Below are 15,835 nucleotides of genomic sequence, written 5' to 3' on the forward strand. Positions count from 1 at the left end.
CTTCTCCATGAATGCTGTTGCTAAGCTACAGCCACAAAGATGACTCTTATACTAGAGCCCTTGGTTGTATTCGGGCACTTTTCTCCACAAATAATTTTGAGAAATGGGAAGGAGGGACCCACTAGGAGGAGACATGCCTCCCTGAGGTCAGGAAATGTTGGAGGTGGCAGTCTGTGGAGGGTCAGTGACAAGAGCTGGTTGGGTGATGGAAAGGTTCCTCACAGGTCACTTGAGAGAAGACATGAGATGTGAAGGGATAGCATGGGATCAGTTGTGCTGGAACAGAAGACAAAAGCCCTGGACTGGGAAGCAGAACAAGCTGCAGCAGCTGAGGATGACAGGAACAGAACCACTTCATGAGGAAGCAGGAGACAAGGTCACCCAAAGGTGACATAAGAAGAAGCGAAGGCCTAGCAGGCATCAGGAGAACTGCAGTGTAGGGCACCCAAGTTCAGGAAAAGAGTGTCACAGGGCTTCAGGTAAGGAGACATGTCACAGCCAGGCCAGAGAGCAGAGGAAGGGTGGGAAGGACTGCAAACATGACCAAGCAAAAGACATTCAGCTGTGTTCTCAGCCACTGGTACAGCTGACAGAGAAAGATTGTCCCTACGAATGCTCCATCCTCTTGTTTCCTCTTTGAACCTGGATTGCTGGTGCCAAGCTGTCCATGCCTATAGGCTCAACCTCTGGAGCTGAGCTACCAGTGATACCACACAGCTATTGCTTAGCTCCTCTTACAAAGTGTGCTTGCTGCCCTGAGCATGGGCAGACACCCAGGAGTGCAGGCTCAACTCTTGGGGAAAAGAAAGTGCTTGGTAGCCAGTTTCTATCCTCTGCTACCTCTTCACATCTCCTCCTCCTTCCACCCATGCATCAGCTGCCCACACTCTAGGCCCCAGTGAGAAAAGCAGCCAAATTATTCATAAGCACGGGTTATACAGTCTTGTGGACTAAAAAAGCCTTTTTTTTTTTTGGTTTGGGGAGCTCCCACTGCATCTACTGGATGAGGCACAATCAAGAAATCCTAGCAGAATGAAGACAAACTGCCAAAGCTCCTGCCTGTACAAGGGGCAGCAAACAGCAGGGAATTTAAAAGGTGTGGCTATCAAGTGGTGAGATAGATGGACAACACAGCACTTTAAACGGGGGTCTGTGTTGCTCCTCTTGCAGTGAGGAGCAGGGCAAGGTGAATGCTGGGCACCACTGGCATAGCAATCACTGTAGGGCAGGGGAGAAATGGTATTAGGTGAGGAGCATGGAACACTTTTTGTGGTTGATGACCAGGCACTGAAGAAGGTATGAGACAGTGAATGAGGACCTTGCAGAAGGCAGCTCAAATGGGTGGTAGGCAGATCTAGGAAGGGTTTCCTTCTCTGCAGAGTGGCTGCCCAGCTGCTGTGGGGAGATGGGGGAGTTCCCTGGCTGCCAACAAGCTTAACAGAGATGCTCTCCTTCACCATTGAATGGAGCTGAGACTTCATTTTGCAAGCCTTTGCAGCTCCATCTGCTGCAAGTCACCACTCAAGAAACTCCACCAACTGGTTGGCTTCTTAAAATACCTGCATCTTTGAAAAGCCCAAGCACTGCAACGCCAGCACCAAGCAAGCGTGCCAAGGAGACATCATTTTGACACATGGAGTCTGAGCCCACTAGCAAGGCAGCTCTGCGGGGGAGCCTGCTGGGAAAAACAAAATGTGCTCTGGAGAGACCTGCAAAATAATGGGGGGTCTTTAGTTTAAACAGGAGTTTAAAAGAAAAGGGTCATAAGCATCATATTTTTCTGTCTTGTGTTTTCTTCTCCCCTGTATGCCGCATCCTATTTCTCAGTGACAAATCGGGGGAAGAAATGGAGACAAACTAAAAATGAGACTGAGGGAGGGAAAAGAAAAGGTATTTTTTGTCTGAAATTCATGAGGAGAAAACAAATGCTACAAAAACCTGCCAACTGTCACCACTGATTAAAAGGCTGTTTTTTATAGGAACAGACGTTTGGAACGACGGACAGTACCTTGCTGCCTCCTGACCCTTGCCCCTCTCCTCAGCTCTGTCTCCCTCCTGGTGAATCCTCAGCTTTGTCTGTGGTAGCAGCATTAATCTGACCACCCTTATGATCCCTCTCCTAATGATGGTGTGGTTGACTCCGGGCAACCCAGAGGCCATGAGGACCGTGCGCAGTGGCTAAGTGAAATTCTGGACATGTTCAGGGGGATTTGTTCCAGTCAGATATGGAAATGGATTTTTCTATTCTGGGTGCAGAGACGTGGAGATAAGGGCTCCATCAAGTCCTGCGCTGCACAAAAGGTTTTATTCTCATCACGTAGAGGTTGAAGCTGCAAGACTAGTTAGGGCCGCAGTGATTTCAGCAGCATTGTGCAGTGCCTCTTCCCAGCAAACGTTTGATCATAGACAGGGTGTTAGAGACACGGAGAGCCCGTTCTGCCAGCCGCTCAGGGAGTTTATACGCACATGACAAGAGTGCACAAGGGCAGATATAGAGGCATATGTATGTGATGTGTATACATGCATATAAATGAGTATTGATGTGGTTGCACGCGTGTGTGTGTGGGTACATGTGACTGTGTGAATGTGTATGAATATATATGCATATTCACGTCTCTGAGTGCTTTGATTCAAGTATATTTATGTGTGCATGAGACCATATGTGGCCACCCACACAGATGCACACATACCCAGACATGCACGTACCTCTTGGCCTAAGCATGAACAGAAGAACATAGCACATACACCTCCATACACAGTGCAGGCATGGGCTAAAACTGGGAGATGACAATGGGACCTTGAAAATGGGACCCACACACAGACCCACCATACATGCACACCCAAGCAGATTTCTGCCAGCCCAACAGTGGCCTGGGGCAGCTTTGAACCCACTCAATGTGACCCTTTTGCTCTGCACAGGAGAGAAACGGTAAGGGCAGCAAATGACGATTGGGGGTGGGTGGGTGGTGGTGTTCCAGCGGGGAGAGGCCAGGGTGCGTTTCCAGGCTGTTACTAACACAGCCCACATTTAATGTCATTTGAAGCTGTTGTTAGGGAGCTGCCGCATTTGTCATCAGCAGGGAAATGCTGCGGCTCAGCTCAGGCAAAAGAACTGCTCAGGCCGCGTTGTGCTTCAGTCATTGTACAGGACCTTGGAAGAAGGGGGTGTGGGGAGGGGGCAGCAAGCCGTCAATCTGTTGTTGAAATGGGGTAGCCAATGGATAAAGGAGACTGGGAGATACAAGAAAGGGAAACACCCTTGAAAGGACGTTCCTGGCTCTCCTGAGGATTCAACAGAGAATTGAAATGCTTTATCTGCTCAAACGAGTGGAAAATATGCAAATATTTGCTCATAAAAACTTGGTGTTCTTTGCCTTCCCAAGCATAAAATATGCAAACGCCACACACAACGCAGCCGGCGCACTCAGATCTCACACTTGGCACGTCCCGCACAATCACACACACACATATATACCCGGCAGGTCAATGCAGCCAGCTAGAGACACGTGCCTGGGCTGCAGCATGTCCTTCTACACGCGACCAACAGGGCCGTGCGGGAAGGAGGTGCGCACGCCTCGCCTCACACTGATGGCTCGGGCCGTGCGCCAGCACCGCTTCTCGGTGGTCTTCAACCTGAGCTGCTGCCGAGCTGCGGGCGGGAGCCTGCGGAGAGGACGAAGGACACCATGAGCCGCCCCGGTCGCGACCTGCCCTCGGCCGCAGATGTCCCCCGCCGGCAGGACACGCGGGCTGCCCGCCCTTCGCGGCCACCGTGCGGCACGGGGCGGGGCGCTGCTGGTCGGCAGGGGGCGCTCGGCAGCCGCCGGGCGGGCGGGAGCCGGGGGGGCTGCGGCGGGGCCGGGCAGGCTGTGGGGGAGCCGGGGGGCTGCCGGGGGAGGGCAGGCTGGGGGGGAGCCGGGGGGCTGCGGGGGGAGGGCAGGCTGGGGGGGAGCCGGGGGGCTGCGGGGGGCGGGCAGGCTGTGGGGGAGCCGGGGGGCTGCGGGGGGGGGGCAGGCTGGGGGGGAGCCGGGGGGCTGCGGGGGGCGGGCCGGGGCCGGGGCAAGCAGTCCTGGGGGGAGCCGGGCGTGCTGCCTTCGAGCCGTGCCCGCTTGTCTTTTCTAACTGGAAACCTGCTCTTTTCTAACGTGGAAATGTGTGGGGTTTGGGGCAGGGCTGCGCCCTGCAAGTTTGCTGCAGGAGTGGCTGGTCCCAGCACCCTGCACACTCCGTGGTGTGCTGACTGCGGGAACGAGGGATATTGGCTGGACTTTCGTCGGGACCCCTCTCTGACAGCACTGTTCTTGGAAATCCCGCGTACTCGCCATGCAGGTTGTGGGCCTGGCAATCCATGCAGAGCCCTCTGTCACACCGTCCGATGCATTGTGGCAACCACAAGGCATCATACAGTTGCAGCAGAGATCTGTCGCTCTGAAAGCATCAAGGTTTGTTGCACAGGTATCAAACTACGCCTGTGCTGTGTGCCTTGAAGATGGAGTGATGAAGAAAATGCTCATGCTGGATCAAACGGCTAGAGAATGGGGCAGGACTCTTGCCTGTTCACTGGTTGTAAGGACCAGTCTCAGGACAGTGCTACCAAGTGGTGGTGGAACCTCTCTCTGTTTCAGACCCCCAGCCTGTGTCAGGGTGGTTCCCTTAGTGGGAAGTACCCCTCACAGATCCAAGAGCTTCTGTGAGCTCTTAAACACTTGGCTTTCCCCCCTCTTGCCACAAAGTATTTGTTTCCTTGGTGAGAAACCTTTCTCCACACTCCTTGTGAGAGCTGAGGTGCCCCCAGTAGTGATCTGCTATTGATAACTGCTCGGGGCAGGGCTAGGAGCATGTGTAGGGAAGGACAGCACAGGGGTAAAAACTCCTGGGTCTACACAGGAGTGGATGGGAGGAGGAGGCATTCAGATGCGTAGAGGCAGAAGGCAGCATGCTTGGCTGAAGGTTATTTTTAAGGACTGGTTCAAACAGGCTGCAAATGTCACCTGGTAGCTCCCACCCAGCCAGGCTGTTGGGTCTAGATGCTTACAAGGCAGCAAAGTCTTGCTGATTGCAGAAGGGTTAGTGCTTGTAGCCACATGCCAGAGTTTGGGGTGGATACTGGCACAGTTTCTTGTCTCTGGTCTCGTGGGCAGGGTCACAAGGCGGGGTAAGAGATAGGACACTCAAGCTGGAAAAGCTGTCTGTGGGGAGAGGGGCAGCCTGGGTGATGCGCCCTTAGCTGCAAGGCATCTGCAACTGACACAACTTGTCAGCCGGTCTCTAATACACCGTTCAGCTGTGTCTGGCAGAGGTGCGGTGTCTCGGAGGCAGTGGGAAGTGGGAGACAAGCTCACACTGTCATGCTTAGTGCCAGAGACTGCCAGGTCTAGCAACAGCTTTGCTGTAGCGATGAGTACAGGTGAACAGCTCTTCCAGCTGCTCCTCAGCCACGTGGCGTTTCAGCAATGCACAGCAAAAAAATGTAGCGGCTTTGCCAGGCCTTGATCTCCATGTGAGATAGTCCAGGCTGCCGGGCAGCCCACAGCAGAAATTTCTGCTGGCAGAAGTGCCCTCAAATTCAGCAGCAGCCTGTGTAAAGCCAAGGAGCGTGTCATTCTTGGTTGGTCCAGGCCCATCGGCAGAAGTTACAAGAGAAATGTAGCCATGCATCTGACGTCCAGCCGGCCTGCCCACCCTCAGAGACATACTAAATATTCTAAGCCAGTAATTTCACACTGCGCTGGTGCTCTTGGGTAACAAGGGCTGGCTGTTATACAAGCCTTGTGCACAGTCATGGAGTTCACAAACTGGAAAATATTTGTGTTATCATAGAATCATAAATTCGTAGAATAGTTTGGGTTGGAAGGGACCTTTAAAAGTCATCCAGTCTTCCCAGCCTCTTCTGGAGCCTGGCCAGAGATGATCAGCAATCCTGATACGGCAAAAGGCCAGCTGCTATTACAAGGTAACCCAAGGGAACCCCGAAGTAACGAAGCACAAAAACACACTGCCACCTCTCTGTGTCTCAGGTGTCCCCCTCCCTGTTTGCAGGCACTATGGAAGGGCAAGGCAAAGGTACCCGGCATCAGTTGGGCAGTGATGGGCAGGAGGTGAGCACAGAGCAGTGCTGCTCATTGCTTCCCAGCTCTTGCAACATGTGAGCTCTCTTTCCAAGGGTAGCAATGGCAGTAGCCAAAAGCCTGAATTTTGCTTCCAGAAGGAATCAGCTGTTGAGCTGAGCAAATTGGGATATTGTGCAGAGTGGGTGGAAGGAGGGAGGGAGGGAAAGCCAAGCCTGACATGGGCCAGAGCAAGAGGGGAGGCACTCGCAAAGGCCTCGGAGGCAGGATGGAAAAGACAGTAATTACATAAGAGCACTTGGCGAGCATCTGGCTGGAGTCAGCTGGGCCCCACCAGCCCTCCCTCTCCGCGCTGCTAACCAGGAGCAGCTGAGGATACGGATAACCCAACGCAGGACTCTCCAGAGGGGAGCGGAGGTAAGAGGTCCTCTGCTTTCTCTCCCAGCTTGCGATGCTCTTGGAGAGTGGGGGAAGAGGGCTGGGGAAAAAGGGAAAGGGGAAGTGGCTGTGGTGGAGAAGAAGCAGCCAGGAAGGGGAAGAGAAGGAGCTGCTTCTCTGCCTCTTGGTGGGGATGATACCTTTGCTCCGGAGGTTTTGGTGAGGGAGGAGCTGTGCAGGGTGAGTGTGTGGGTCTTTGTGGGTGGATGTATGTTTGTATGTACAGCAGAGCAGGAGAGCTGAGCTGTACACAAGGGCTAGAAAGGGAAGAAAACATCAAAGTTATTTTCTTCCTTCTGTACCTGTGGTAGAGAGGGTTAATAAGATGGAGGCGGTCATCGGGGAGAGTCAGGCTTTAGCCCCCTACTTTTCCCGTGTTGGGGGGTTGCAGGAGAAGGGAGGAAATGCAGGAGGAGGAAGCAGCTGCTTTTGGGCAGGGATTGTTGCAGTCCAATCTGGCCAGAGCTTCCCTGGGCTGCCTCCAAGGCAGAGTATGTGATGAGGGAGAGGGAAGATTCTTGAGCACACAAGGTGCCTTCAGGCTTGGGTTACACTTAAAAGTGTGGCTGGCACAGGGTTATTGGATAGCATTCTCAGAACATGTATCTTGGAGCACTCAGCCATACAAACCAAAAGTTTCTGCAAATGTAGCTGCCCTGGCAAAATTTTGCTGGTTACAGCAAGTTCCTTTCATGGAGCAGGGTGATACTACCCTAGCAAAAGTGTCTTTACTTAGCATAAACTGCTGTCCATTTGGACATGCCACCAATGCAAGTCTTTGCCGGCTGCCTGCAAGTCCCTATTCAGCTCAGATGAGATGTTAAATACAAAGTCCTGCTCGCTGCCCACTGTGAGCTGTTCTTGCAGTCAGATGAGACAAAGGCAAAGGCCCCAGCTGATGAGGTCCTCCATGAAGAATGTTTGCTTGGTTGTGAGCAACTGAGGAGTGCAGATGGAAATGTGGGACAGAAATGAGGACAATGGCTTCCCTTGCTAGCTGTTCCTCTTGGAAAGGTAGAGGAGAGCAGACAAGGCTGAGAGCTGCAGAAGGGGGTAATGGCATTTTTGGAAATATGCCAGGCAGGAAAACCTGAGGGAGTGAGACGCCACAATAGCTTTGATGTGACAGAGAGGAACTTTTCCTTCAGTGTCAGTCTCTGAGTTTTCATGCACCCCAGAAAATGTATTGGCTTTCTATATTACCGTCAGCTGCCGAAATCCCCACCAGCAGCAGGCAGAAGTAGACAACACAACTGATCACAGAAACCTACTTCTGTCAGCTGGCAAGGCTCCATTAGGAAGAAGCGTTGCCCTAAACTTTCCCCCTTTTATTTTCCAAAATGGGAAAGCAAGGCACAGGCAGATGTGGGAGACTTGCAGTGTGTCTCATTACACATTGGTGCTGGAGCCTGGCTAAGAACTCAGGAGTACAGCCACAAATTTCTTGGTCCTCCTCCTGCCCTGGCTGGGAGGCATGTTCACTCCATGTTCATTGAGCTCAAGGCTGACAGGCAGCCTGAGAATATCTCCAGGCCTCCCAGCCCCCCTTCCTCCCTTCCCCCAGCTTGCAGCACATATTTTCCCAGAGTTTTCCGCTTGCTTCTGCAGTGGTGCTGGGGTCCTGCCAAACGCCAGCCACTCTCTGGGAAGCGGGGCCTCCCATTCCCAAACCAAGCAAATGGGAGAAGGAAAACAGAAAGAAAAAAAAAAAAAAAAAGTCCAAGCACACGTAGACACACACAAAACCCTTTCCTCCTCAGAAACCTTGGAGCCTTCTCCAGCTGCTCTTGGAAATTGCAGAAGGCACAGTGCTGACTTGGCCCTTCTGGCCCCCGCAAAAGAGAGCTACTGCCCATCCTTCTTCCTTCTACCTCCCACAGATATGTGCATCCCCCACAGGGTGTAAGTTCCTGAATCCAGGTTTTCTGCAGGATAGGATCCCCAAAATCCTCTTCCCAAGAGATTCTGCAGTATAAGAAAAGTCTCCTGCCCACCCCACCCCCGTGGCACTCTTCCCCCCCCCCAAATGCCCTTCATTCCCAGGTCCTGGCGCAGCCACATAGCAGTCATCCTGACAGCACAAGCATACCAGCTCGACGCCAGGCTGGGTGCAAAGATCATGGCCAAGGTTTGCTCCAGATCCTCAGCTTTGCTGGCAGGCAGCTCCCCACAGCAGGGCTGTGCTTCAGGCCAGGCACACCCCTCCCGTGCGAACTGGTCAGCCCAGGACATAACCCAGGGACATGACCGGTAGATGACACGCCAGAGTGCAAGGCTTGGGACTGTGCCCAGGGAGAGGGGGTGATCAGAGAGGAAAAAACCTGATGTTTCTTCCAGTTGGCAGATGAGCCGTCTAGAAACATCACGCCTGTGGCAAGAGGCCGCAGTGGCGTGCAGAAGAAACAATGCAGGAGGGAATGAAAGATGAAGTTTGGGGACTGTGAGTGGGACACGCACAGCTGGGGAGAGCATCGCCAGCCAAGTGAAGGGCCAGGACAAGGGACTAATGCAGAGGAGTGGGGGCAGAGTCCTGCACCGGCCCACCTGAAGGAAAGCCTGTCTCTTGCACTGACACACATCTTGCCCATCCTGAGATGCTCAAGGGTGGGACACTGCCCTGCTGCCCACCCACCCCTTGCACAGGGTGCAAACTGTGCTGCCTGCCTTTTGCTGACCAGGGCTAGGCTGCACGGAAGCAAAATGGTGGTGAAAAAACCCCAAACCATATATGAGGAAAAGGCGCTACCTAGGAAAGAGTTAAAAGGCTCCGAAACCCAAGCCGGTTTGCAATGGAGAGCGCCCAAAGCCAGGGAGGGAAAGGGAGGGAGAGGGGAGGGAGCAGGTCCAAGCCCAGCTTGCGCGCCCAGCCAGCGCAGAGCAGCGCCGGTGCCAAGAGCCCGCTCGCTTAAAGCCATGGGCCGGGGGGCGGCTCTGCCGGGGGAGCGCAGCCCGCGGAGGGGAGCGCGGAGCGGAGCTCTCGGCCTCGGGGGTGAGCTGCCACGCTGCGCTGGGGGGCAGGCAGAGGGAAGGGGGGGCAGAGGCTGGGAGAGGGGCTTTCTCAGCTTGCTTGCGTGTCTGTCTGCCGTAAGCATACTTCTCTGCAGGCTGCCTGCCCCGAGCTTTGCTTCCTTCACCCTGCGCGGCGAAGCAGCTCCCCCCGGCCTGGCTGCCCTCGGAGGAGCCGGCCATCCCCTCGGGAAGGTGCTGGGGTCTGGCCGAGAGCACAGCTGAGCACTGGTGGGAGGGGGCCGAGGCACTGAGAGGGATGGGGTTTGGTGGGGGGAAGGAGGGGGCTGAAGTCTGGTTCCCAGCCCAGGGGAGAAAGGATGTGGGTCAGACTGCCTGGGACAGAGGGGTGGTTGGGTTAGACTCCCCTAAAAAGTTGGTATCTAGTGACTGGTGGGCTGAAGAAGTTTTTCACAGCCCTCTTCCCAGGTTCAGTAGCCCACAGGAGCATGCTTTTGCTAAAGGGGCTGTGTGGTTTGCCACGTCTCCTTCCTCTATTCCAGCCTGGGGACTGAATCTTCTAGTGGCTCCAGTGGTTTGCCTAGTGAGGGTCAAGTCTTCTTCCAGGGTTAGGACCTAGTCTCCAGTGGTCTGCGCAGAAGGGCGTGGGCATCCTCTTGGGCCGTGCGGTTGCTACTCAGATTGCAGCCTTGAACCTTCAGGGACTTCAAGCATGTAAACTCACTCTGCAGGACAGCGCCATTTCCTCCCACCCCTGGCTCCAGCCACAGGAAGATGCTTTGTGGTTATCTCTTCTCCATCCCACGTGTCCCCCCGTTCTTATACCTCACTCTGGTGCTTCCTTGTATCTTCCCAGGTCACCATGGACACAATGTACCTGCGCGCATCCCTGGCCTTCCTTCTCCTCCCTCTTTTTGTGCTTGGGGCACCCACCGATGAACCCAACCTCACAGAACAAGCCCCTGGTGCTTGCAAGCGCTGTTGTGACCCACCAGACTCTTCCACAGATGCCTTACCGCTCCCTCCCAGCCACCACCACTTGCCTTACCCAATGCCGGAGGTCCGTCCCTATATCAACATCACCATACTGAAGGGTAAGTGTCCGTCTGGGCCCCGGGATGCCAAGGCCTGCTCAGGGACTGGTGGCATTTCGAGGGAGGTGACAGCTGGATTGCTGGCATGCTGGTTATGCTAACAGACTGTCAGATGCCATACTGAATGGTATGTGCCCACACACACTGTGCCCAGGGTTTAGATTTTTTGTGCTGAGTCTTGTAGTGCCTGAGGGAAGGAGCAGTCTATCCAGCTGCAAAATAAGGATGTTTGGAGGGTAAGCATTGGCACCCAGGAAGGCTGTGGGGAAACATTCTCCAGCTCCGTGGGTCACGTGCATTTTGGAGTGGGGGGAGGGCAAAGGGAGGCGGCAGCTATCTGCAAGCACCTCCAGGCTAACTGGCAGTAAATCCCAGCTCATTCCACCCTGCTGTGGCTGGCTTGGCTAATGGGAAAAGGCTCCCTATTTTAGATCAGCTCCTCCCTTCAGGGCTCCCCTTTTAGCTTTTGCTGCGGGCAAAAGCCTGTTCCCAGCTGGATCCTGCTCCACTCGCTTATTGTTGTTCTGTGGTTCCTGTAGGCTAGCTGGGCAGATGCTCCCCCTTCCCTGCCCATCCTGGAAATAGCTGCAAGCCATCAAAGCTCAGAAGTGTGTCTGGGTTAGATAGAGGCCTGGGCTAAAGTGGGATGTTGCAGGGGGACCTACAATACTGTGCAGGGGATGGAGGGGCAGAAAAGAACAAGACACAAATCTGGGGCACTCACTTGTGCTGGAGGCTGCGCTGACTCCTATCTCTTCTCTCTGTACATAGTGTACGTTCTGGTGCAGCTCACTGTCTGTATTGATGCCTGCCCAAGTGTGTGACAGGCAATGCACAAACTCCAGGGTAGAACTGCAGTATTACTTATACTAATATACAGGATGCACAGGGGATGCCGGTATTGTCCAAAGTACCAGCCCTTTAACTTGCACCGCACCATCCACCAAGTCCAGCTTGAACCTTTTCCCTCTTACCCACCCTATTGTACCTCTCCAGTCATATTCACCCACAGGCTTTACCTCTTCTTCCCTTCTCCAGCCTACACTAAGAACAGTGTGCACCCTACATGGATAATTGGGTCATAGGAGAGGTGTGTAGGAAGGCAGGGGCTGTGGTGGAGGTAAAGTGTGGAGGAAGAAGAAGAGGTCAAGAGCCCCACTGGTACTTTGCACTGCTGGGCTCCCTTTCAGGCTGAAGTCTCCTAAGGACAGGCCCTAGTGCCTCCAGCAAGGTCATATCATGTGGTGATAAGGTTTTTTAAAAGAAGAAACCCCAGTTGCACCCAGAGCTCTGCTAGCTCCTTTCCCATGAAGCACAATGATATTTTGACCCTCAGGAGTGTTCCTTCTTCTGGCATTGCCCCATTCTTGAGCAATCCTCTGCCTCCTCATCAGGCATTCTCACTGCCACTTCCACCTCTCCATCTGGTATCACACAGGAGTGTGTTCTCTGCTTCCTCTTGTAGGAGAGAAAGGAGACCGAGGAGAGCCTGGGATGCCAGGGAAATGGGGTAAAGAAGGACCACGAGGTGAGCGGGGTGCCCAGGGCCAGAAAGGCAGTAAAGGACAGATGGGCACAGCGGGAGACCCCTGCAAGCATCAGTATGCTGCATTCTCTGTTGGTCGCAAGAAAGCACTGCACAGCAGCGAAGGCTTCCAGGTCTTGATCTTTGACACCGTCTTTGTCAACCTCTACAGCCACTTTGATATGTTCAATGGCAAATTCTACTGCTATGTAGGGGGACTTTACTATTTCAGCCTCAACGTCCACACCTGGAACTTCAAGGAGACCTACATGCACATAATGCACAACGAAGAAGAGGCAGTCATCTTGTATGCCCAACCCAGCGACCGCAGCATCATGCAGAGCCAGAGCCTTATGCTGGAGCTTCAGGAAAATGATGAGATCTGGGTGAGGCTCTACAAGCGGGAGCGGGAAAATGCCATTTACAGTGATGATGTTGATGTGTACATCACCTTCAATGGGTACCTGGTCAAGCCCAGCCTTGACTAACTGTCTCTCCTCCTCCTTGGGGCCTCTTCGGCCTTTTCCTTCTTCCTCTCTCTCTTTCTCTCTCTCTCTCTCAATCTCTCTCCTGCCCGCAGCCACTGCAAATCACTTGGAAATGGGCCTGTGAAGTCTCAGGCACTGAGTGTGAAACTTGCCACACTGGCTTCCACCTCACGCTCTCTTGTAGCCAGGCCTGTAGCTGTCCACTTACAGCAAGACACTACCATCTCTCGCCCCCTCACCTCATGATCCCAACTTAGGTTATCAGCATCTTCTAAATCTGCCAGTGAGCTGTGTCTGGCATTTAGGGTCCTGGAGCAGGAGGAAAGCTAAAATGCTGCTCCTGGGGATGTGTCCCTCTTGCAGCTTCATACACAAAGGACTCCTGTATAAAGGGCTAAAAAGTCCCCGCTGCCCAGGTGCACCCTGGCTCGTCTCCATCACAACTAGACACACTAGTTTTGCAGCCTGAAACGTGGTCTTAATGTCACCTCTCACACCTGTAGTCTGGAGAGCTGACTGGGGTCTGATGGCCTCCTGTATCAGATGTAAGACCAGTGAGAAACAATACTGGTTTTCCAAAAAGGGGACTGTTGGTCTTCTGAAGTATGTCACTGGCTTTCCTTAGATGCTCTTCTGGGTCACAGAGTCCAGGCTGGCTGTAAAATCTAGGCCTGGTGGGGCTGTTCCCCGCTGTGCTAGCTCTAGCCCTTCAAACAGGTGAAGGGCCAGACTCTTCAGAGCTATCTGCTGTTGAATCAGTAGAGCCCACCACTCGATTCCCAGTAAGGATCATAGAACAAGAGAGAGAGAGACCACCCTACCAAGCCTGCCTCCCCAAAATTCCCTGGGGTGCTACTTGGTCTCGGTTCCCCAGCTGTGGGAAGCTAGTCCAGACAGAGAACCTGAATCTGCTCCCTTCTTTGGCAGAGGTGCACCCATGGCCTTCCATTGGTATCAGCAGTATTTTTAACACTTGCTGATGTGAGGGGAGAGTCAGGCCCTGCTTACTGTGTGCCATTACATTGTCCTCCTGAAGGTGGTTCTCCCACACTGGTATTGAGGCACCGCTGTTTCAGGACCTGAGATAGCTGGAGGCTGTGAGAGCTATTGCAGTTACATCAGTTCCAAACCTGGGCAGGCTGGCTCCTCTTTGCCTCTGGGATGGAAAAGAGAGAGAGGTGAGACTACAACAGCTCACCCCAGGGTTAAAAGCTTCCCTGCCCCATGCTCCGTGCCCTTTTCTGGCAATCTCATCAGAACAACTGAGAAAAGCATGTGGCTAAAACAAATCCTTGCTCTTCTTGTCATGTTGGAGATGTTGCAGTGGGAAAGGAATGTCAGCAGCAGGGTTTTCTAGTACCATTTGTACTGGTCTCACACTGCTCTCACTCAAGTCCCTCCGGGATTGCTGTGGTCCTGGTGGGGGGCAGGTGAGGCTGACTCAGCACTTTGGGAAACCTACTTCCACATGTTGTGATGCTCCTGTAAACAGCGGTGCCAAGAGTTGTCTCTTTTTTGAGTTTCAGGACAGGACAAGCAGGAGGAGAAACTATTTCTCCTCTGCCCATCACTGGTAATGAAGTCTTCCGAGTTACATAGCTTCTGTGCTCTCATGATTAGCCGTGGTCTCTGCCTATAGCACCTGGGACTGCCAGAGCTCTGCCATAGGAGATATGCATCCTTATACAGGACTAGGTCTGGTACACTCAGCCCAGGATGGCAAGGGCACAGGGACCCAGGATAAATATTAAAAATGAACCTCAGAAAATCGCAGGACATTTTCTCTCTTGTCCTGTTTGCTTACCCTCCCTGCTTTGCTAAGGAAGATGTACAGACTGGAATGAGTTTCAGGCACTTTCTGTCCTGGATCCTCCCCACCACTGTCACTGAGGCAATGGGTATAAAAACAAGGTTTCACTGAGGCAAAGCTGGGTTTTTCCCAGGGAAGCATGTAATGATGGGATCATGGGAACTAAAGGAGACTGTGAGTTTCTTCCCCTCCCTAAGCAGGTCAAGTGTGTGGAATTGCTCAGAGACAGGATTTCAGACAGTAGAGAGGAAGCAGCATGTTGGAGATGATGCTCAGGACTGAATCCTTTTCTCTCTTCCTCAATAGACTGCAAACCCAGATATTGTCTATTTACAGTGTATAGTGCCCCTGTGTCTCCCTAAAGAAAATCAAGCCTCTCTAACACTTAATACCTCCAGAAACAAGCTTTCTTCTTCCTCCTTTTCTATTTGATGTTTGAATGCCAGTGATATGTCTCATGCGCCTATCCATGAGCAGTCAAACAGTGCCTGATCTGTATGAGAGGGGAGGGCAGGGGGACCAAAGGGTGTGTTTAACAGGCTTCTTGGTGCTAAACAAGATGGCAATCCCTTGGTGCTAATTAAGATTTCAGGAGTATTGGGTGCTTTCTGGAAGGTGTAGTAGGCCGAGTTGTAATGTACTGTGGAATTAATGGTGCTTTATGTTACAAAACCAAACAAACTCCAAGTTTTGTATATATATATGTATATTATTTTTTTTCCAGTGGTATTAAACTTTTTTTCCTTGGTTGTTTTGCACTTAGATCCGCTTTTCCCTCCCAACCTATTCCTTCTAGCTCTGATTGTCGCCAAATAGTGTGATGGAAAAGACACTGACCTAAAGTCAGGTACGAAGTCTAACTCGGCTCTAGAAACTTCCCTGGGCAATCCTTGGCAATCTTCTGTCTGTTTCCTTTGTGGAGAGCCATTCATTACCCTAAAGATATTTATTACTTGAACACTTATAATTGTGACAGTCCTCTCCTCTTCTGGGAAAGCATTAAGCAAATTCAAGGAAGGATTCTTTGGAAATTATCAAAAAAACCCAGGACAATACAATGGCTTGTAGGCTTAAGCTTCAAGTACTTAATTATATTAAGGAAGGCTGGGCTAATGCTGGAGTTCTTTTAAGGGGGATCAGACCCTTTATCTGGTGAAATTTTTAGCAGATCCTTCTATCAAGTACTTAGTAAGCATGTGTGTTTTCTGTTTTCCCTGTGGTGTTTCTCTTTTCTCTGCCAAGAGGTGAAAGCCAGAGGTACAGATATAAGAGGTACATTAAATTGTTGACTAGACACTTGTGCTTGCTAACAGTCGGGAGAGTGGCAGTTCCAGAGTTAAGCTGCACACACGTTTTTGGAAGACCTGTGTGTGATGAGAAAGGCTTGAGGTTCATGTCAGAGGTGGAAAGACAAGAGGCGATTGCCCATAAAATTGGGGAAAAGG

At 52.5% G+C, this 15,835-nt stretch overlaps 1 protein-coding gene across 2 annotated transcripts; it reads left to right on the top strand.

Annotated features, from left to right (window-relative positions):
* The first annotated feature begins 6,356 nt into the window (after nt 1-6,356).
* On the top strand, nt 6,357-15,111 carry C1QTNF6 (C1q and TNF related 6). Of its 2 annotated transcripts, none has more exons than XM_037390223.1 (3): nt 6,357-6,485; nt 10,330-10,567; nt 12,033-15,111. In XM_037390223.1, the coding sequence occupies exons 2-3, from the start codon at nt 10,336-10,338 to the stop codon at nt 12,578-12,580; spliced, it is 780 nt and encodes a 259-aa protein (XP_037246120.1). In that variant the 5' UTR covers nt 6,357-6,485; nt 10,330-10,335; the 3' UTR covers nt 12,581-15,111. The 2 variants fall into 2 exon arrangements, with proteins under 2 accessions (XP_037246120.1, XP_037246121.1); XM_037390224.1 differs by lacking the exon at nt 6,357-6,485 and adding an exon at nt 9,400-9,495.
* Nucleotides 15,112-15,835: the final 724 nt, after the last annotated feature.

The sequence above is a fragment of the Falco rusticolus genome, chromosome 5 (genome assembly GCF_015220075.1).
Source record: "Falco rusticolus isolate bFalRus1 chromosome 5, bFalRus1.pri, whole genome shotgun sequence".
In the NCBI taxonomy this organism is placed as follows: domain Eukaryota; kingdom Metazoa; phylum Chordata; class Aves; order Falconiformes; family Falconidae; genus Falco; species Falco rusticolus.